The sequence below is a fragment of the Malaclemys terrapin genome, chromosome 1 (genome assembly GCF_027887155.1).
Source record: "Malaclemys terrapin pileata isolate rMalTer1 chromosome 1, rMalTer1.hap1, whole genome shotgun sequence".
Classification (NCBI taxonomy): Eukaryota; Metazoa; Chordata; order Testudines; family Emydidae; genus Malaclemys; species Malaclemys terrapin.
In genome coordinates, this window is record NC_071505.1 from 60923532 (window position 1) to 60946335 (window position 22804).

Sequence of the window (22804 nt, forward strand, 5' to 3'; positions counted from 1 at the left end):
CTGGTTTAGACTGTATCTGAGGGGAGAGCAGTAGAACCACTCTAGGTCTAGTCATTACGAATGTTGTACTTGGAAGGGCACCGATTATAGGTTAAAAAAGGCTTTGATATTCTTTAGTTCCGTCATTACATACTATAGACCAGAGGTGGCCAAACTGCAGTGAGCAAGCTGCATGCAGCGCTTTTACAGTTAAAGTGTGGCTCATGGGGCCCCCTCTTCACATGCCCCCCCCTTTTCTGCCTACCAGACTGGTGGTGGGAGGGGAGTTCAGGGCTTCTACCCTGCAGCAGGGTAGCAGGGCTAGGGGCTTCTGCTGGAGATGACTGGTACCTGCTGAGAGTGGGAGTGCACAATGTAAAGGTTCAGCTCCCACAATAGCTTGAGTCACACCTGTCTCCTCCCCCCTCCCTCCCCGGCATGCCCTGCCCATTACCCTCACCAGCAGCTCCCAGGTATTAGCTCTGTATGGCGAGACAGTGGCAAATAGCTGGGAACTGCAAGGAGGGGCGGCTGTTTAGGCACCACAGGGAGGCAGCAGCGGTTCTCCCTGAAGCTCCCAGTTGTTTGCCACTGTATTGCCCCACGGCTGCAGTGCCCAGCTTGTCTGCTCCAGAACCTACTCCACACACGTTGCCTCTGGCTTCGGCCCAGCGGGGATGGGGTATCGGGTTTTTAGCCCTGCAGAGCACGCCTGCCACGGCTCAGGGCTTCAGCAGGAGCGAGGCTTCAGCCTCAAGCCCTGGCAGGCACCTCCAATGGGGCTGAAGCCCCAAGACACCCCTCCCCCCCCACCCCCGAAGCTCAAGTCCCGAGCCCCAGCAGGTCCACCATGGCTCTTGAATGTCTGAAGATTGTCGTACGTGGCTCAGGGGGTCAGTACATTTGGCCATCCCGATCTAGACACTTATTTCTGCAGTTTCCAAGCGTGCTAGGCACATTCCAGAACAAAGAAAGGAGCTACAATCTTTGCCCCCCCAATAGGCATGACTCAGCAGTAAACAATGGGGCATATACTGAGGAAAAGCTAGAGTAAAAGTAATCAAAAATCTCACAGCTGCGCACTTCCCAGTATGGTAAGTGACCATTATGGTCACTGGTTTAATTTCTTTTTTAAATAAACTAATTAATTTTGACTGTACAGAACATGTGTGTGTGTGTGTGTGTGTGTGTGTGTGTGTGTGTTTTTTAAGGAAACATTAGATTGAAGGGCGGTGGTGTGAGGAGAAGATTTTGAAAAGTGCAACCAATAGGTTGGCATATAATGCTCATTTGTGCTTTTAGAAATCACCCTCAGGTTGAACAGGGATTGTACATGTTAAAGTATTACAAGTAAAGAGTAAAATAAACAATCCAATATCATTAAACTACATACCCTGTTTCCCCGAAAATAAGACATCCTCCGAAAATAAGGCCTACTTACAGTTTTGCCTCTCATTGTAATATAAGGCATCCCCCCGATAATAAGACCTCCCCGATAATAAGGCATCCACCGATAATAAGGCATTTTTCATTTCTGAAAAATAAGACATCCCCTGAAAATAAGACCTAGCGCATCTTTGGGAGCAAAAATTAATATAAGACACTGTCTTATTTTCGGGGAAACAGGGTAAAACCCTACATTGTATGGATAAGGAAATCCTGAGTTATATTTTAGTGTAATTAATATACTGGAGGAGGAGTAGGGAAATGAAAAAATAGCATTAATTTAGTAAGCTTTCTGGGGGTATTTTCTTCACACATTTAAACAATGTATGGGTTGATTGCTGGGAAATGTTTCTGAAGCTGACAGAGAGATGCAATTCCAGCTTTTTAATGAAGTGCTGGAGTTCTATGATACGTGGTATCCTGCAGGAATATGGCCCTAGGCTCTGGTCTGTTATGATTCAAAGAGACAGGCATTACTACATGTATCTAGTGCACCTTACAGATGCTTCTTCACTTTTATGACTCAAGTATACATTTGTTTAGTTTGGTGGAATCATCAGAATTATGTCTGGCTTTATGATTATGTAGCTGGAGAATGTAAGCCCATGAGTCCTAAGAAAGTGACCCTTCCTGAAGATATGTGGACTTTTTGTGACAGTCTCTGCCCCAAAGCAATACCCTGGCACCCCCATATTTACCATGGTGATATGATTATGATATGTTTTGTGCACAGTATGCCTTGTAAGGTATCATTCTAAAAGTCTTCATCTGTTAAACATTAATAGCCTGTTGGATTGTATGTGCTGTCATTGTATCTGAAGTTATGAATATTGACTATGTACCAGTATTTCAAATGTATTTCCTCCTTGAGTGACACCACAAGGCAGTTTAGATCCAGTCTAGCCAGCACATTGTGGGTGAACCATTCAAAGTAATGGCCCATTAAGAAACACAATAGGCCATAGAAGCAGCTTATCCTCGCCTGATGGGTTTTCCTGTGGATGCTTCAGACAGAATATAAGTAATGGCTGCTATGACGCATCAAAGCATGCAAGGATAAGTGACTAGATCATGTACTGCAGCCGTGGGGCAATACAGTGGCAAACAACTGGGAGCTTCAGGGAGAACCGCTGCTGCCTCCCCGTGGTGCCTAAACAGCTGCCCCTCCCTGCAGTTCCCAGCTATTTGCCACTGTCTCGCCATGCAGAGCACAAATTGTGCTGGGGACTTTGCTTGGAACAATGCAGTTCCTGCCACATGGAAGAAGCTATAAAAGTGACATAATTACAGGGCCTCACTCCCCCTACAACACAACACCTAGAAACACATCTGCAAGAAAAGACTTTGAATGGAGGAGAGTGGTCCCAGGCAGGAAAGAAGGAATCCCAGCCTGCGTATGAAAGATCTGCAAACGGCTTGTACCATCTGGGTGGGAGACTGCTTAATTCAAATCCTGTCTAGTTTATAGAAATTAGATTGCGATTTTGTTTCATTTTCTAGGTAACTAACTTTGATCTGTACACATTACTTATAATCGATCTTTCTGTAGTTAATAAATCTTTTATTTTTTCCCACCTAAAACAGAGTGGTGTTTGAAAAGCAAATGCTCAGGAATGGTGCATTGTCCTCTCCACATTGAAGAAGGGGTGGACTGTATAATAAATATACAAACTGGTCAGGCTTTTGGTATAGATGGTATAATTCTGAATTCCTAGGCTGGGGAACTGGAGGGAAACTGGCTGAAACCTCTATTGTTGGTTCATAAGTGGCTAGTGAAAGCTTTCATGTAACTGCAGCTGGGTGTGTCTCCGCTTGTGTATGGCTGTGTAGGTGCAAGTCCAGGAGAGGACTGCAGCTTGTCACAGCATCACAGTGAGTGAGGGAGCCCAGGCTGGTGAGACAGAGGGCTCAGTGGTACGCAGTTCCAGGTTGCCCCCCTGGGGAAGTACATCACACTTTTCAAAAGTCACTTCATGTCTAAATTTCATATTCACTTGCTACCATTTTGCATTTGCCATAAACTGAGTTGATGATTGAGCACTTTGCAGGATATCCTGTGTGTCAGGCTGTGGCCCACTGACCACGACTTAGAGATCCATTGAGGCTGAGAGATCAGATTGTCTCTCATAGAAGCCAGTGACCATGCCATTGCTTCACAAGAGCTCCCTAAATTCCTTTGAGATGTGAGACTATTTGGCAGTGAATCATCCCATCTTTTGTAAGACACAGCATGTTAACAATAGTCATTACTAGCCAATCATCAACTCCACAGTAAAGGAATTTGGGACAGTAATCTCCATGACAATGACAATCAAAATAAAGTGTTATATATATATATATATATATAATTTATTTTTTTATTTTAAAACTTCTTTGCGCATACATTTCTTCAACATCCTCTTTTTTTTTTTCATTGCACTTAAAAGTTTCAAAACCCCCCACAAAATATTTTTTACTAAACATTTTTTGTTCTCGGGTTACAAAAAAGGTAACATTTCACAGTCACAAAGCAAAAGTACATTGGTCCAAAACATCTTCCTCCAACAGATTCTTCTTTGTTTGGGCTATACAAAGTTAAGACAATCAAACATTCCTCAAAATATGCTAATGACGGAAAGAGGAAAGTGACGGCTACCAAATTTAAGAAACAAAAAAAGTAGTAAAATAAAGTACCCATGGAAGAACAAAAAAGGTGGAGGTTGACAAAGGAGCCTCCTTCAAGTACATCACAGGTAGAAAACAGCAGCACAGTTACAGCATTGTTTGGTCACTGTCTATATGATAGCCACATTACTATATCTACATCTAAGAGCCAGATAGAACAAAAAGTTATTTACACATCTAGAATGTTGTGGAAAGAAATTACCAGAGTCTGGAATTCATGTTAGATACAAGCCATGATGTCATGTGTGCAAAAAAAGGCAAGAACAAATAGGACAGAGTTGGCTGGGTTGCGTAGTGTCCTTTAAAACCAAGTCTATGTACAAGTACAGTTCAAAGCCAAAACCTGTCCAGATATTGTAAGTGTTGTGCTTCAAATCAGCAAGGAGACAAGACATAGCTACTACAGTAATTCAGAGACCGCTTTAATCGCATTTGATCATGTAAATAATTTCTTGTCAGTCCCGTGGCCTAAAAACCACGTTTGCTTTACACAGGCAGCCTTGTTGCTTTTCAATTTATTAGGAAATCTCTCTCTTTTCTGGTGCAGGGGCTATTGACAACGAGCTCTCTCAGGTGGTATGATTATGTATTCACTCAGAGAATGTAACTCTGTTGGTTACCTAGTGAAATATCTGGGCTTTCCATTAAATTAAGCAAGAGAAATTTTTGGCCGCATAGGCAGGAGAAAGTTTGAGAGGCAGCTGTATTAGCGTACGGAATAGTATTCAAAGGAGAATAGAGGAAGTCACTTTGCTTGGGATGTTTAAAATAAGACTGGCGCAAGCACTTGGGAAAAAAGCTTAGGGAGTTATCCAGCATTTGCAGAAGAGATAGACTAGATGATTTATTAGTCATTTTCCATATATAATTTGTATTAGTCTATGATTTGATGACTTGCCTGATTTTGTAAATAGTACTGCTTGATTGGAGGGGGATAGCATTGTGAAGCAGCATTATTGATTGGCACAGCAGGATTATTACCATAGTTGATCATTCCTAGGCAGTCCAATTCCTGCATGTCAAATATTCTATCAAAATGAGAGCTTTTCTATGTGCTGATCCCTTATGGGCGCATGTGGGTATTGGGGCACAGGGACTGAGATTTGCTGTCCCAATGGAGTGTGCCTTATTACTGAAGTAGTGCCTTTAAGGCACAAAATCTTCTTGCTGGAAAATGGCATGCACACAACAGTGGTCATAGGTGGGAAGAAAATTTTCAAAGCTTTCTACTTGCCTTCAGAAATGTTTGCTGCTGTGACCCATAATATGCTGAAATCTACAAACGGAAGCAAGAGTCTATGATAAAACAAGATGTACTTGAATATCTTTTCAATAATTCTCCCCCACTCCTAAATATTCTCCTGCCTCCTAAAAGCATCACATTTTGGAGAAAAGTATGGAATGCTATACAGAGGTGGTAAGAAGGTATTTATACTAAAAGCCAGGCTACGACAGCATTGTATCAGAGCACGTTATATTGGGCAGACATTTCTCACAAGGAAAGCATGTGCATGCCTAAGAGGTTTTGAATGAAGAGCAAAACAAAACACACCAGCACAATTACAGTAAACTTATGTTTGACTGGGAAGCTTTTTATTAAACTAGAACATCCTTAGAGCTCATTAAAACAAGGACTTGACTGCAATTCAGTTTGCACAGAATTCGAGAGTCTCTGTTTTCTTTCTCAGTGTTCTGAGTGACGTGCTTTTGGCCTTTCCAGGAAGTGCTCTGGAAGCCAACACCATGATCTAGACATGCTAGCTGCAGAGGGATGAGGTGAATGGTGGTGGAAGTCTGAATGAAAAAACAAGAAAACCTACTGAGCTCAATTCACAAAGCAATAGCAATGCTGGGAAGATTTTGCTAAGAGTCATTTTGCTACTTTTGATTTATGCACCTCACTGTTGGTGCCAAACACTTTTAAGGTTACTTTTAAAAAGGCTGTTAAATGGGAAGGTATATTTTTCCATTGCAGTTTAAGGACAGGAATACTCTAAATCTTGCTGTAATGCAGAGTCACATATTGCACTGCAGATGAATGAGTTTCAATTCAAAGATCTTTCTTCCTGTCTTCTGAATGATGGCAGCTGTAGACACCATGCTTCTAACTAAAATCAAGGATAACACACTGGCATTGCATTTGTATCAATCAGGCTCACAGCCAGTACCATAGGCATTATCTTGAGATGTACCAGTGCTCCCTCCTGTTAGTACCGCTCAAAAGGATTTGCCATTGTTTCTCTCCTGATTTAAGTGAACTGAATCATTGAGGACTACACAGCTACAAAACCCATGAAAAAGTACATGGATAAGTTTACTAGGCCAAACAAAGAAAAAATAAATAGGTGCATGAGGAAAAAGCTCTTGCTTAAACTATAAAACATATGAGAGATTATGTGGAAAATGTTCTAGACTCAGTGAGATTTCAAATCTGCATCTCTCTTTCCATTTGCATAAAGAAAAAGGGGTAAGGGCAAAAAAGGTAAAGCACAGCAATACATAAGCAGATATGCTGCTGATTTATGTAGGCTCTGGATTGTGAACCAGCCGTGTTTTCTGCAGTGCTATCACACGCAGGCACTGTGGAATCCATGGAACGGTTTGCAGGCTACAATCATACACTTGGGGCACGTTTGAGCCAAATTATCCACACAGCACTGTCTCGTTTCAACTTGGAACTCCTGCTTACTATTGACAGGGAGGGGCTTTTAAGTCTGGTGCACTGGGATTGTTGTACTTGCACATCAAAGTGGCATAGCAGCCCTTGTAGTGCCACGGATTGAACTAAACACCTGTTGAGCTTCACTGAAAACACACGGTACCTTGTTTACGTAGCACATAATAAATTACTCCGTTGGAAGGCTCCAGGCCTGTCCTATTTAGAAGAAAATGTGACCACCTCAGGGAATGCAAAGGACGCGGCATCCACTTGTTAAAGCGGGCACTTTCTCCTTTGGGACAAACTTACCATTTGTGAGGTGTCTAGTTAGCTCTCCCATATTTATAGGATTATGTCAACTGCATTTCTCCTAGCTAGCCAATTTTATTTACAAACTGGGATCAGCAGCTCCAGCAGTAGACAGTTAGGGAGCTCGCTAGCCATGAAGACCCAGCTATCTGTTAGCAGATTCTGAAAAAAAGGATTGAAATCACTGGCAGTGAAGAGAGTTCTATGTTTATAGACCAGTAACTGCAGCTATGTCTGCATTGCAATCGGAGCTGTGCTTTGCGGTCTGTGGAGCCATAACCATCTAGCTAGCCCAGGTCCCAATAACAGTTAAGACGCAGCAGTGTGGGTGTCAGCAGAGGCTGTCCAAGCTCCCCGGGACCTCTGGGCACACCCTGGCATTGCTAGCCCACGCTGAAGCTCACTGCTGTTTTTAGCCAGATTAGTTAGATTAAGGCTAGCGTGGGTATGGCTACATGAACTGCAAATCACACCTCCAATTATTGCACTACACTGGCTATGTTTGCACTGCATTTTGCCTGAATGGTTTCCTGTTGCACTGTTGCTTCTACGCTGGTATCTTATTTAGAGAGATTTTTCTTAACATCAAGTGAGTGCAACTGGCAGAGGAGACCAAGCAAGCCAAGGACTTCCACTAACGCATTAATCCTCGACCCCTGGTACCAAAAGGTGCAGAGTTATGAGTGTGTTGCCACCTTCTGAGCATGGGACTCTGATGATGGGGGCAGGGCAGAGGGCTTTTATGATGAATAATAAGGGAGACAGAAGTGAAAGGCTTTTCAATAAGGTTGCTATCTGTATTTCTGGGTTAATAACTAGAACAATAACATTTACCATAGACACCCAATTAAACCCAAACTCCGAAGACAAAATACATTTACTGAACACTGATCGCTAAACTGTATGTCCAGTGATCTTTTCAACAGGATGCATCATAAAGCAGACAGAACCAGCCAAATAATGAAAATCCTAGGTCCCAAATGGTACGTCTACTCTCCAGCGAGGAGCAAGCCTCCCAGCCTGGGCAGACGGACTCAAGCTCGAGTGCTAAAAATAGGAATGTGGACATTGTGGCTCAGACTGGAGCTCAGCCTCTCAAGCCCACGGACCTCTTAGACTTGAGAGCTCAAACTCCAGCCTGAGCTGAAATGTTGATCCTGCTATTTTTAGTGCACTACCTCGAGCCCTGCTAGCACGAGTCAGTCTACCTGAGCTGCAGGGTAGCCCGACCCAAAGAAACCTTGGCTTCCAGAGGAACTCTGCATCAAGTCAAGATCTGGTACATCATGGTTACACATCAAAGGAAATCTTGACAAAATTCCTGTTGCAAGATTTATTCTTGTAACGACACAATGTGCCCTACTCGCCAGGGCAATTTTTGCAGATGGCTTGGCTGTGGTGAGTTAGACCAAGTCACAAGGACAGTCTTGGTTTTGCCACCAAAACGTGTGAAATAAGGACCTGTAAAGTCTCCAGAGAGTTCTGAAGGGGGTTTAAGTGGGAAAAATGAGAATTCAATCATACATGTACAATTTTGGAAAAAGAATGACAATGGAAAAAGAATGACAATTACTCGTAATGACCAATAACGTCAAGTGTCAGATCAAGTTTTAACTTTTTTTTTTTTTTTTAAATGACCCATCCCAAGGCCATGACTTCAGTCATCTTGGGGATGTTGAGAGCCTCACTGGCTTTCAATCCCTGTTTCTATTTTCAAAATTGAAAATGGCTGTTTCAAGCCACATGGTAAACTGAAAAAGATTAAGTCCTGTTTCAGGTCACAATGGGGTCCTCACTTGGAGGGACAATACAGGGAACCATCAATCCATAACATATTACCAGCATTTAAGTCCATTCCTGTTAAGCACCAAAAACCATTAATATAGGGAAGCTGTAACCTTAAGAGATACCTTTAATCGTGTACAGGATATGTGCAGAGCCCTACCTTTGGGCAGAAACATCGCCTTCCAGCATGAGTTTAGATTAAATTACATCAATCAGAACTGTCCTGGTCAGATCTGAACATCATGTCTTTTCAAAGGCTCTTCCTAAAAAGACCACCCTCCCATTATCATTGTCAGTGCTACTTTCATGACAAGTTATTTCCATGTATTAAAGGAATGACATAGACAGAAATGTCGTCTCCTGAGCCCAGTCTGTCGTTGGATATTCTCCAGCCCCTGTCCTTCAGCACTCCCCTGGCTCGCATCACCAGGTCCTGAGCTGCTAGCGTGTATCTGCGGAGGAGGAGGAACACAGTTACATTGCAGAAATAGAGCATGCAGAGATCACGGTTGCTAGTATTATGAAGAATGTGTTTTCACAGCTCATGAGGTTTACATTTGTGAGATACAAAGACAAGCTGTCAGATCCGTTCATCAGCAATCAAAGAACAAGTGTTGACTACTAGTAAAAATTATTTAGCACCTAAGGATCTCTAAGCATTTTACAAATTTTAAAGCATTAGGTCAAGTTTTTCACAAGCGGCTAGCGATTTTGGGTGCCCAACTCGAGACACTTTAAGGTCGCCCGATTTGCAGAAAGTGCTGAACATCCCTCAGAAAATTAGGCCTTTGTAAGGAATCTTATATGGAGCACCCCAAAAAATCACTAAACCCCTTTTGAAAACCTTGATCTTCAGCGTCAAACACCTCTTTAAAGAAAGTTAAATAGAAGTATACCCATTTCATAGATTGATACACTATGGCAAGAGGGTGAGTGACGCATAGTGAGTTGGTTACAAAGCCAAAAATAAAATCCAGGAACTCCCTGATCTTTACTTCAATTTATACCTTACACCAAAAGGATGAATTGTCAGTTTCCACTGAAACAGTATCCTATTTTTGAAACCATTATAATTATTTTAAAACTGACAAAATACATAGAAGTTATATAGTCAGATTAATGAAATCAGCAATCTCTTTAAATTTATTAATTCAGTGAAGACCATTCCAAACTGACATGTCAGGTGCTTACTGTATTGGAAATATTTGCTAGCCATTTCATTTAGTTACAAAACTGTGAAACAGAGCAGCACTCCATTGAGCTGAGCTGCATTGTATTTATTGCAGATATTTGTTGTCCCCCAGCTTCATGAAACAGTTGAGAAACAATGGACGCTGCTCTGGGGGCCAGAAGCATGAAGGTGGCACATAGCCAACCTTGGACCCTGCCCAGCTCTTGTTCTGCATGATTCTCTAGCAGAACTCAGTCAGGGCCAATATGTATAACTGAAATGTTAGAGACACACGGTGGGTGAGGCAATATCTTTTATTGGACCAACTTTGTTGGAGAGAGAGACAAGCTTTCTAGCCACACAGAGCTCTTCTTCAGATCCCAAAGCAGGAAGAGCTCTGTGTAGCTTGTCTCTCTGTCCAACAGAAGTTGGTCCAATAAAAGGTATTACCCCACCTACCTTGCCTCTGTAATATCCTGCGACCGACATGGCTACAACAACCCTGCACATAACTGAAATGTTGTCAGTTCAAGGACCATAGGCTCAGCTACGGAGGCCTGCAGTTTTGCACTACACTAAAACATATTTGCAGGACACTTAGGGGTATGATCACAACAACAAATCCCTAAATGGCTAACTTGTGATTTTGACAGGACTGATTCTACCTTCCAGAGGATCATGACAAAACTGATCGCAATGGCACTGGAGCATCAGTGCAGGACACTTCCGTTTCCAAGAGAAAGCAGCTCACTTACAACTTCTCAGATACTTAGCCCTGAGTCTGAAAGATCAGCTGCTTAGTAGTGTTATTTTTACAGCACGAGTCCTTGCTCAACTCTACCTCTGGTGCCAATGCAATATTTACCATGAAGAATATCCCACATAATCCTAGTTGCATTAGCTGGATCCACACTTCCATGACAAAGTTCATTTTCACCCATCACAAGGCTATCTCAATGCTGATAATCATTGTCATCTCTGTTTTCCCAGTGCCTGGCTGCTTCTGCCTGGAAAGGGGCAGCAGGATGAGTGTGTGTGTTTTGGGGGTGGGAAAGTATCTAGGGGCTGTATAATAAAATCAGCACCAAACACTGGCCCAAATATACAGGGAACAGGAACCAAAGACTCTGGCATCATGGCAAACCCCATAGACGTCAGGTAGGTCGCCCCACCAACTGTGAGGGATCCCTTCCTAGAACAACACAAAGTACAAGGGACAAGGCCCCAAAACCAGTTCTAAGGGCAGCACTCCAGGGAAACCTTTTGGGGAAGTGACCTGCACCAGAACTCATCTAAGGACAAAGAGCAGACACTTCAAATGATCATAAATGGCAGGGCGCTCATTATGCAAGAGATGGTTACTACAGGATTTGAGGTTAGAATAAGCTGAGAATGCATTATTTAATGGCACAAAGCTTGAATCAGAAAAGATCGTATGTAACTGGCGAAGATGAATACTCAAGAAACAGTATGACGGTGGTCATTATTACTATTTTTCATTTTAACACTTGTTGGTGTCTTAGCCCTCCAGGAAATATTAAGACACACTACACAACGACGCAGCAGTTGGAAGGGATTTTTAAAATACAGTGTAAACTTCACTGCACAGTAAATGGAGATTGAAAATCGGAATGTAAAGGAAGGGTCAATGTCAAAAGCAAATAACGGATTAAAAGCAGAGAATGGTGTGTTTTGGCGATGCACTGAGAAACTGGTAAGATTTTCTAGGCCTCACTAGTTTTAACAAGAGATTTTCTCTCTGTGATGAGAAAGGGGTCTAAGGGTCATTTTACACAAGTGAAGAGGTAATGACATAGGCACAAACTCTCTCTTAGACACACACATGCTGCAGTTGCCAAGATCTGTTCTATAGCAAAGATCCTGAAGACCAGGGAGAGAAGATAACAAGAAGCACTGACCCTATTGCCCCAATACAAAATGAAATTTCATTTTCTAAAGAAATACACATTGATACGCCTCAGCTTCCATATACCAACATCCAATGCGAGGCTAAAGAACTCATAAATTCCACATGGCACACCCAGAACTTGCATCAGACATGCGGTGAATAAAAACAATCAACGAGAGTTGCAGCTAAGAGCATATTTTCAAAGATTTCTCAATTGTTGTCAGAATTTAGGAGAAGAAAATGCCAGCAAGCCAGTGAAAGGGAAAGTTTGGCTTTCACCTGTTCCTAATTTACAAGGGCTTCCCACAATTCAAGAACACAAAGGAGTCACTATTGCTTTTAAGCTGCTGTATAAAAGCTGAAGGGCTTTCCTGTTTAAACTGGTGTTCTGAAATGACAAGATTACAAAAGCCTTCAATAAGCCAGAGATTCTCACAAAGACAGAATATGAAATACACAAGAAAACGAGGATGTTGAAGCTAAGAAAACAGAGTAGGTAAAGACAGTAAAGAGGGAACATATTCCTCTTCCGATGCAGAGTTGAATTAGAGCACTGCTGTTCAGCTGGGCATCAGAGGAAATGGGGTGAATTTCTGGCACTTGGCGATGAATAGCAGCAGCAGTCCATTATTGAATGCTTTATCCACTAATGCTGTGAACTTGGGATTCAACTGTCAAGATAGCATTAGAGAACTGCTGAAGTAGTCTTAAAGTACTTCTTCCCCAATGACGAGCTGCACCGGAATGCAACTTTTGTGATTTGAGAGTATTTTTTTCCCTCCTGCTGAAGCTTTCAGTATTGATCAGCGGAGTACTGCAAAGAGAAATGGCTGCAGTGGGGGAAATACACTCTTGGCAGACTGTATGGCCTGCTTCCCAGACTCCCAAGCACAAAGGAGGTAGAGAGACTCCCCAGAACCTCCTACCTATCCCGCACAGCCTGAGAGTGGGGACAGGACATGGGGAAAGGTGAGAAGGAAAGATTTTTGAAGTAGCAATCAGGGAGCACAGCTGCAATGCCTGAGCTGTATCAGCCTCATACGAGGAAACAGTATGATACTGATGCTCCTTCATTGTCTTCTTCATTTACGCTTTTTCACCGCTCCCTATATATGGGCTGCACTTCCTGAGTTGATCTGCAAGGCCACCTTCCAATCATCATTCATGTTCCCCTTTAAGGCCCATTCTTGCCACAACACCTACAAGAAATTAGCCAGCTAGGATGTCCATTTTGTGTAAATATTAACCCCTCACCTTTCTTACTCCATCACGCCACTGGTTAGCCCGCACTGGGAAACCACAAAGTGATCAACCCTCCCTACTGTCTTGTTCCTTCACATCTCATTGTGCAAGTTCCTTGGGGCAGGGATCATGTAATCTGTTTTGGGGAGATGCAGAGCATCAGCTATAAAACGTAATAATCCTGAAGCATAGTCTTATGTCTCACTGTCCTCTGTTTCTCTTTTCCTTCCCTTTTGCCACATAAGGGCTTTCCCATCATCCCTTCACTGTGTTTAAAATTAGTAACACTGTTGTGTAATTTCACTTGCATGGCAAGTCAGAGGACAGCAGAATATCAGTAGGTTTATATTTACATATAGGAGGTGACCTCTGTTAGAGCCCAGTGGCCTATATTACAGTGAGATCAGGATGACGACACTGTGCTAGTGCTCTAATGGACACTTGAAGTAGAAAATGAAGCCTTCAGATTCAGCCACACAGCTTGGAAGACATTCCAGATGACGACCACAATGTGGCAGGTACCACATGACAATGCAAAACTTCTGCAGTTTATCTCATGAATCCACTGTGCTTTCCATGTGATTGCACCGCCATAGTTTTTGAAAGAGGAGATAGAACCAAAACCTCATATCAAACTATGCATGAAACACAGGAAAGCTTGGATCTGAGGTTCCATTTTTGTAATGGGATGAACTAGAACCTGAATCTGAATACGGCTTCATTTTAGGAAGAGTGCATATAGGTATTTTGCAGTTTGGGCCCATCTTTAGTATTCAACAAAGAATTTATATAGATAACAGAGACATCCAGAGTTCCAATACTAAGAGTTAACAAACTAACAAAAGCCCCAAGAGTTTTGGAAGAGATGTAAACTGTCATGTGTCAGAGCATAAGCCAACCTCTAATTAATGGGTGTTAGTAAGAAACCATTCCTGTGGACAGATGATTCCATAACTGCCTACTCTAGTGTTTCTTGCATCTTCCTCTAAAGCTTCTACTATTGGTTACTGTTGGAAACTTGGCTAGATGGACCACTAATCTCACCCAACATGGAGGTTCTTATTATGACCACAATGTGGAAGCTATTACAGGATCCATACAATTTCTCCCATGGGTCATTTCCACATTCCCCGTCATTTAAAAATTCAAGTTGATGAATTTACCATAGAGTGTGTTACTAAACTTATCAAACAAGTTGGAATTTTGCTAGACAACATTATTTTAAACATATTTGCAAAGTGATCAATACGTAAGATCTCTCCTTAACTGACTACTCCGAAGAATGGGACACAGTTTCATAGTCAGGACTGCTATACAATCATGAATCCATTAGCTATACTTCATTTGGACTACTGTGAGGTAGTTAGGTAAAATCTTTCACACAGTACTTTAAACCCTTTAAATATTCTTTATAACCAAGCAGCAAGAGCAATTCTGCAAGGTAATTTTCATAAATATCATTGTAAGCCACATGAAAGACTGTTCTAATTACCTCTTGCAAGCTGGCATGAAAAATGCCTTGCCACTATTATTTATAAGTCCCTAAATGATCTGGCACAAAATTACTTAAAAGAACAAATTAACATTCACTTCAGATGTCCATTCATAAAACACCAGGTCAAACACTAATAAATGTGTTTGTTCTGAGACTTAAGTAAAGAAGGTCCTGATTCTGGTGTGACTTACACTGGAATAGCTCAGGAGTAACCTCACTAAATTTAATGGAGTTAAACCAATGTTAGATGGATCAGAATGAGACCCAGAAAATCTGCTTTTCCTTTTAGGATTCCTAATCTTTTGTATACTGTATAATAACCTCTACTAATTAGTTCAGCTAACTCATTGGTGACATTTAAAGAATCTTCATTCTTAGTGCAAGAAATGTGTGGCAAAGCTACCTCATTATCCGCCTTCATATCCCACCTCAAAACTCTCCTTTGCCATGATACCTACAAAAAACTTGACAGTGATTAGGCTGCTGGCATGCACAGACCAGTGCCTACCATGCAGACCAATTATGTTTCATGGTTTACTTGTACTCCCCCAACTGTCTAATCCATCATCTGGTATATCTTGTCTTATATTTAGACCGTAAACCTCTTGAGGCAGGGACTGTCACCTTTTTTGTTATGAGTGTACAGACCTGCCACAGATGGGCTGCAGATCTATGAGTAGGGCCCCTAGGCACTATGGCAGGGACGGGCAAACTTTTTGGCCTGAGGGCCACATCGGGTTTCCAAAATTGAATGGGGGGGGGGCAGTTAGGGGAGGCTGTGCCTCCCCAAACAGCCAGGTGTGGCCCGGCCCCCAACCCCTATCCAACCCCCCCCTGCTTCTCACCCCCTGACAGCCCCTCTGGGGACTCCTGCCCCATCCACCACCCCTTGCTCCCTGTCCCCTGACCGCTCCCGGAACCCCCGTCCCTGACTGCCTCCCAGCACCCTATCCAACGCCCCCCCTCCTTCCTGACTGCCCCCCCGGACCCCTGCCCCCAGCCCTCTGACTGCCCCGCCCCCTATCCACACCCCCACCCCCTGACCACCACCCTGAACTCCCCAGCCCTCTTACCACGCTGCCTGGAGCACCGGCGGCTGGGCTGCGCTACAGCCGCGCCACCCAGAGCACCGTCTCAGGCTGTGGCTCTGCAGCTGTGCTGCCTGGCCATCCAGAGCATTGTGCTGGCGGTGCAGTGAGCAGAGACTGCGGGGGAGGGGGAACAGGAACAGCAGGGGAGGGGCTAGGGGTAGCCTCCCGGGCCAGGAGCTCAGGGGCCGGGCAGGAGGGTCCCGTGGGCTGGATGTGGCCGCGGGCCGTAGTTTGCCCACCTCTGCACTATGGTAATAAAAATAAAAACAATGAGGAGTCCTTGTGGCACCTTAGAGACTAACAAATTTATTTGGGCATAAGCTTTCAAAAGCTTATGCCCAAATAAATTGGATAGTCTCTGAGGTGCCACAAGGACTCCTTGTTTTTGCTGATACAGACTAACACGGCTACCACTCTGAAATAAAAATAAAGTTATCAACTTCTGAATGATTGAAAGATTAGACCTATCGTAAATGGTTAGCTGCTGAATAGGTAGGCACTATTATTTGTATTGTGGTAGCAGATCCCAGAGAGATCAAGATCCTATTGGTCTAGCTGCTGTACACTAATGTACCAGGAGACGGTCTCTGCCCAGAATCTATTGAAATCTGAATAGATAAGGCTGGCAGAATGGGAGGAAGGGAGTATTATCACCCCCATTTCACATATGGGGAACAGAGGCACAGAGAGATGCAGTGACTTGCCCAAGTTCACACAAGAAGTCTGTGGCAGAGCCAGAAATTAAATCTGATCTCTGTGCAGTGACTTACCCTCACGACCATGCTTCCTCTCCACTGTTAATTTACAATAAGCTATTCATGATTCCGGGTATGTGTATGTCCTTGGATAGTGTTGCTGATGTCAACTCGGATAAACTGAGATTCCCCGGATAAAGTTTTAAATAATATATTGTTTGGCGACTCCCTCCCCCACATTATCAACCAGGTGAGGCACCTCAAAGTTCTGACCATTCTTCCTCTGCCATCGCCTAACACCCTGAGGATCCCTCTGTTCCTAACTGATTCCTGACTAGTTTCTCCTCCTCTTTCCACTACTTCCCTCACCGGAGCTTAGAGAAGTTCTGGGTCCGCTACTAACTGATGATAGGATTTCATTAGTTTGTAACAAAAGTTTTGGGAAAGCTTGTTTAAATAAAGATGGTGGCCATGCCAAAACCGGGAAATCAACAATAAGCAACTTGTTTCTAAGCTGAACGGCACACAAAACCCAGCTCTCCATTCCCCCGGGCATATTCCTGCACTGTTGCAAGGAATCATGTCCTGAAAAGAGGAGAAAAATTACAGGAAAATTCTCTAGGATGGGGGATGGTCAACACTGCTCTTTGTCTGTCCACCGTGGAGCACTACTTCAGACTCAGATGAGCCATACGTTCTCATCAGCAAAGGACTTTCCCTGGGGTTCTCTATGGTTTTTGACTGGCTGAGTCACCAAGCTCACTTTAAGATTTGCAGACAGCCCCTTCTTCTAACTGCTTGCTAAGGTAATCCTTGCTACCCACCTAGAGACAACTGTGCCTCAGATTTTCCAAGAGAAAGTCATTTTGCCTAATAGGGAATGAATGGGGTGATTGTAGGCAGCTGCCCTGGGAGCTACAAGTGTTTGTCATAGAGTTCAAGGCCAGAAGAGACCACCAGATCATCTAGTCTGACCTCCTGCATATCATAGGCAACTAAACACCACTCAGCCACCTCCACACCAAGGCCAACATCCAGAATTAGACCAAAATATTATAGCCCTAGGAAGACTAAACTATAGTGTGCCATAGGTAGAGAACAGGAGGGGCTGAGGTGCACCAGTGGCCAAGGCCCCAGTAATGGCATGGAATTGATTAAGTGAGAAATACCCAGATGATCCTGGCAAGTGACCCATGTCCCATGCTGCAGAAGAAGCCAATGCACATCTCCTCAAAGTCACTGCCAATCTGACACAGGGGGAAATTCCTTCCCAACCCCATGTATGGCCATTAGTTTAACATTGTGTGCATATTCTTAAGTAATCAGTGCCTACTTTTTAGGCCCTGTTACTAGGCACTATTCACCTACCCAGCCTCTCTTCCTCCCAACCCAGGATGGTGGGTTGGATGTCCACATGACCAGCTGTTGCCTCCATCATGGCTTTCAGATTCCCCCCATTGTGGTGGCAAGTTGGAGTCAGCACTCAGTAGTACTAGGTGCACGTACTAGCAGTGAGCAAGAAGCAACCAAGATAAGAAGGGCAGCACCAGGTTTTGTGGACAGTTCTTGTGAGACTCTCCCTTTTGGGGGGCAGGTGGGTGTGGCAGGTGTGCACCAGGGAGAGAGGAAGCAACAGCTGGGTGAATGAAGTCCCAGAGAGGTGAGGAGGTTCCAGGAAGCAACCCCTCAAACAACTTATTTATAGAAGAGACAAAAGGTCACTACAGTATATGGGGAGCCTTTTAGCACTTGGTTTGGCTGGTATCTACCTCTTTGGGAACAGGGCAGGAGAAAGGGGGATGGATTTTCCCAATCCTGCTGGCACATCCCTAGACTTTGTTTTTTTAAATGAAAAGCACCATTTTGTGTTGGCTGTTCAGCATATACATATGCTGCTGCTGCTTCTCTTCTCTTGGGCAGGCTGTAGGATGCCATAGCCCTGGCCTCTCCTGCAAAACCTAGTATTTATTTATCTATTTATCTTAGCAAAGGGACTAATAAGCTGTAGGGAAGTCAAGCAGCCCAGGCTCTCTCATTTCTACCACATCTCTCTGAGAGAGGAGATTGTGAAGGTCAGAATGTCACAGCTGCAGCTTCACGCTAATCATCCATTCACCTGACAATCCAGCCCTTGCAGTGAAATGCTATTTTACATTCCATGTTTGTAAGTGTCAGTATAAGAAAATACTGTTTGCAATTTTCTCTAGAATGGCTGTCACTTAAAAACCCAAGTGGCTGCCAGAGTGCCTTTGCCCATGGTTATCTTCCCCATTTTCCCTTTGTGTGGTAGTACAGGGCTAAGCCTGAAAAGATGATGATTCAGAAACAAACCCATGAAGCATTTTCAGACTTGCTGTCCTCTTTCCCACACCAACTGCCATCAACAGACTAATGTAACTAGAGCTCTATGGATTTTTCCACACATTTTCATTTGGGTGCCGAAATATCCCAGATTTGGTGTCTGACACTGGGCTGCCCTCCCAAGGGAAATGGGAACAAAATGTTTAAAAAGCTCTTTTCTCTGGTGTATTCGAGTGGGAGTTTTCATAAAAGGAAAAATGCAACCCAGGAGAGGGGATGGCTCAGGATAAAGGGGTGGCTGGGCATAGAAACCACGGGGCCTGAATTTGGGAAGCAACAACGAGGCCCCCTTCACTCTGATATTTTAATTCACAATAAAACAGACTGACCCACTCGCTCAAGGGAGAACATGTGACATTTAGCTCTTTGGGAACATTTGTATTGCTAGATAATAGGATGCTGGGAAGAGCAATGTTGACCAGGAAGAGGAGATAAAGCCAGGAAAATAGCAAATATTATTGATGAAACAGGCTGCAATCAAACTTTTAATCTCTTCTTCTCACTCAACTTATCTAGCCGTTGGCACTCCGGGCATGTGCTATTAAAGACTGGTTTTAAGAACACAATATGACCAGTAAAGTGAACGCACAATGAGCAATGGTACGGGAGCCCCACATTCAAAAACCACATGTAGCCTCAAGGCTCCTGCACCACATGACTGCACTGAGGAAAAGATGCTCAGAATCTGTAGGGGCAATGTGGGCAAACTACCTTTCCTTCCAGCACTCCCTAGCAACAACGCCTACTGGGTTGGTGCTGTGGCACTGCAGCTGCTAAATTCCTCAGGGGAAAGAGAAAATTATTCTTAAGTGGGAAATGGCTTCCCAGAGGGAAACAATCAACCAGACAAACAAATATGCCATGTCCTTCACTGGGAGAAGCTGAGGTCTCCACACAGCTTTAGTGTGGTGGGAAAAACAGAACCCGTGCCAAGATACTGCCCAGCCTATCCCCATACAGTCATCAAAGATGTGTCAAAAACCTGCTAATTCCCACTTTGAGAGCCTCCAAGCTGCAAACCTATCCATAAAGATACAGAAGAACTTACAAGAGAAGGTTCATTCACTTCATGTTACTCTCTCGAAACAAATGAGTTACAAACCCCAGGCTTGCTGCAGCAGAGGAATTCTGTCAGGTAAGAGCACAAACCTGTGGGGATCATCAGGGTCACAGTTTGGTAGGAAGTTTGTGACAGCTTCTGCCACTTCTTCATTTAATAATACATCCCAGAGTCCATCGGTAGCTAAGATCAGCACATCCTCTGGTCCATGCTCATGCTGCAGAAGATTGTAGACTCTCACCTACAATCACAAAACAAGAGATTCAGTCACATGAAGGAGGAAATATTCCAATTCTTGTGAAAATCTACTGATGCTGGTCTTGACTTAGCAACTTAGACAGGGCGTTCAAATAACTCCCAGATGTAGCACTTTTGCTCTACCCTCCCCGCCCCCAGTAGGGCAACTTCTTCATCGAGCTGGCAATCTCTCTTAGGCCCGGATTCAAAATAGCATACCCTACTGCTGGATGGCGCTTAATCAGGTGCTTAAGTGTTGACCTGAATAGGAACAGACTTGAGTGTTCTTGAATCAGGGTTCTAATGCATTTATGTAATGCTGACAGCGGTGATCAAATCAATCAAACCTATTCCTCTCCCTTCTCCTCTTGTGGCCATGCTCTGCATTTTGGCTATTCTCCATCATTGGGATAGCTGGTCAAATAAGAATTTAATAATTTATTTGATGAATTTTTAATAACTGTTTTCACTATTTGCCCAGAACCCATTAACTATGCCCAATAAATTGCACGTGTTCTGAAGTGCTTAGTGCATTGTATAAGGATTTGCTACCTAAAGTCTTTTCTATAGCCCACATCCAGCAAAGAACTTAAGAATATGCTTAACTTTAAGCATGTGAGTGGTTCCATTGAAGTGAATGGATCATATTCTTAAGTGATTTGATGGACTGGGGCCAATTTAAGGAACCATATAAAATATCAGTGGAAAAGGTTCTTCCATACTAGGCTAAAAATGCCCTAAAATGCCCATAGGTTTTGTTACTTAAGGCTGCAGTCACATAGCCAAGAACTGAACTGACTTCTCCATCAGGCCTCTGATGCTGAAGAATCTGACATTCTATGTTTAAAATGGCCTCCCGTAACCCCCTGCTTGACTGAGCTGTCTAAACCATGAAATCAGGTCAGCACACGAACAAAGGTCAATGCAAGTTTTTCAAATGAGTCTTTTGTTGGACGTAAGTCTTCTTCCAGCCTGCCCTGCATTCCAACTGTCAAACCGCCTGCTCCTTTAATTCCCCAAACTAAAACTTGGAATCCTCGGGAACCACTCACAGAGCACTTTAATTACGCCAGCAATGACTGTAATTTGAAAGACGTGTGACAACCTTGGCAAGGTAGACAAGAAGAAATGATGATCTGTAATAGAATTTGGGAATAGTGCACCTGGTCACACATGCTGCTTTATCCTTGTGCTTCAATAGCAGCATCGGTGTTCCACAAATTTGTTCGGACATGTACTTGGCACAGCTAGAAGACAGGGAGTTATTTCATTCTCTCTTGGCGCACTCTCTCATTAGGTGCCACGGAGCAGGAAATGCACATAAAATGCTTGGACCTTTCAACTTAATTGTGATTTTTATGGGATTGCAACCAGGATAGGAGAAACAATAATGTAGATCTCAGTGCTAATCCTCACCCTTTTCCTTTTGCTCTAAAGGGAAAGAGGGTCATTTGTAAAATGTATCAATTGCTTTATTATTTAAGGTCTATCTGAGTGAGGACTCTTGAGATGAGCCAAAAAAAAAAAAAAAAGTAGTCAACCTAAAACACTCCCATCTGTCTTTACCTCCTGATTCAAATCTATCAGGAATAGAACTCCAGCGCAGCAAATTTAATCTATGGAAACTGAGTGTTACAGGTACACTTCTGTACCAATCCACAGAGGATACAAGTGTTTGCAGCCCCCACACTATAGAACCTTGGCTCTTTAGTGCAAAATGTAGCAGCTCATGCTTTTGTTTGTGGAGGTCAGCAGCTCAACTCTCAGTGTATTGGCCGAGATGATGGTCATCACACAAAAACACGTTTGGAAGTCAGATCTCTTGGATGTCAGCTACTTTTATACAGATAGTAAGATACTTAAATGTTAATTATCCACTTAGCAGTGAATCACTCAGAACAAAACAACCTGTAAATCAGCAGACTTCTAAAATCCATCTCTGCCCCATCTCCCTCACCTAGATAAAGAAAGTTCAAATTAAAGTAACAGAGCTCCTCCTGCTAGCACTGGGGGAAAATGTTATCGGCCAGATCTTGCTCGTACTGAAGTCAATAGCAGATCTCCCATTGATGTGTATGGAGCAAGATTGGAGCCTATGGCTGCAGCTTCAAGGCAACAGAATTCTGTCAAAACTATAGCTGATGCAGCAGATGAAGGACCCAAGATATATATTTCTGCAAACTCTAGTGTACATTACTGAGAAGAGAGACGATTTTGAAATTCAGGTTTTGGGGAAAACTCAGGCAAAGATGATATGACTAATTTGGGAACTAGTGGCTATTTCTTATGAGGAAAGACTAAGCTTGACATGTTCAATCCTGAAAAGAGATGGCAAGGAGATGGGTACTGACAGACACCTAATGATGCACAGTAGTTAAGGGGGATGGGCAAGGGCGTGAACAAAGAACTGGCTATTTGACTAGTATGCAGTTCAAGGAAAATACAATGTGAAGTTATGGAAGGAGATAACTTCCGCCCGGCAGCGGGGCCGGGACCTGCCCGTGGCGAGGCGAGGCGAGGCGGCGCCGGGACTCTGCCCAGCCCGGAGCGGGAGCGGAGCTCGGCCGGGCCGGGCCCGCTGGAGAAGCCCCGCCCGGGGGGGCCATGGCCGAGCGGGCCGCTGCCCAGGCTCCAGAATGGGACGCAGAATCATGGTGGCCAATGCCTTTGCAGCCACCTGCTGTCCCTGAAGAAACTTCCC

At 43.6% G+C, this 22804-nt stretch overlaps 1 protein-coding gene across 1 annotated transcript in view; it reads right to left on the bottom strand.

The window, feature by feature from the left end:
* Positions 1–3756: 3756 nt before the first annotated feature.
* Positions 3757–22804, bottom strand: part of PPM1H (protein phosphatase, Mg2+/Mn2+ dependent 1H) — a 208252-nt gene continuing 189204 nt past the window's right edge. Inside the window, exons 9-10 of the mRNA XM_054025431.1 lie at positions 19956–20107; positions 3757–9294 (exon numbers count right to left, since the gene is read on the bottom strand). Coding sequence (XP_053881406.1) covers positions 9147–9294; positions 19956–20107 — 300 coding nt within the window. The 3' untranslated portion in view covers positions 3757–9146. The remainder of the gene's footprint in view (positions 9295–19955; positions 20108–22804) is intronic.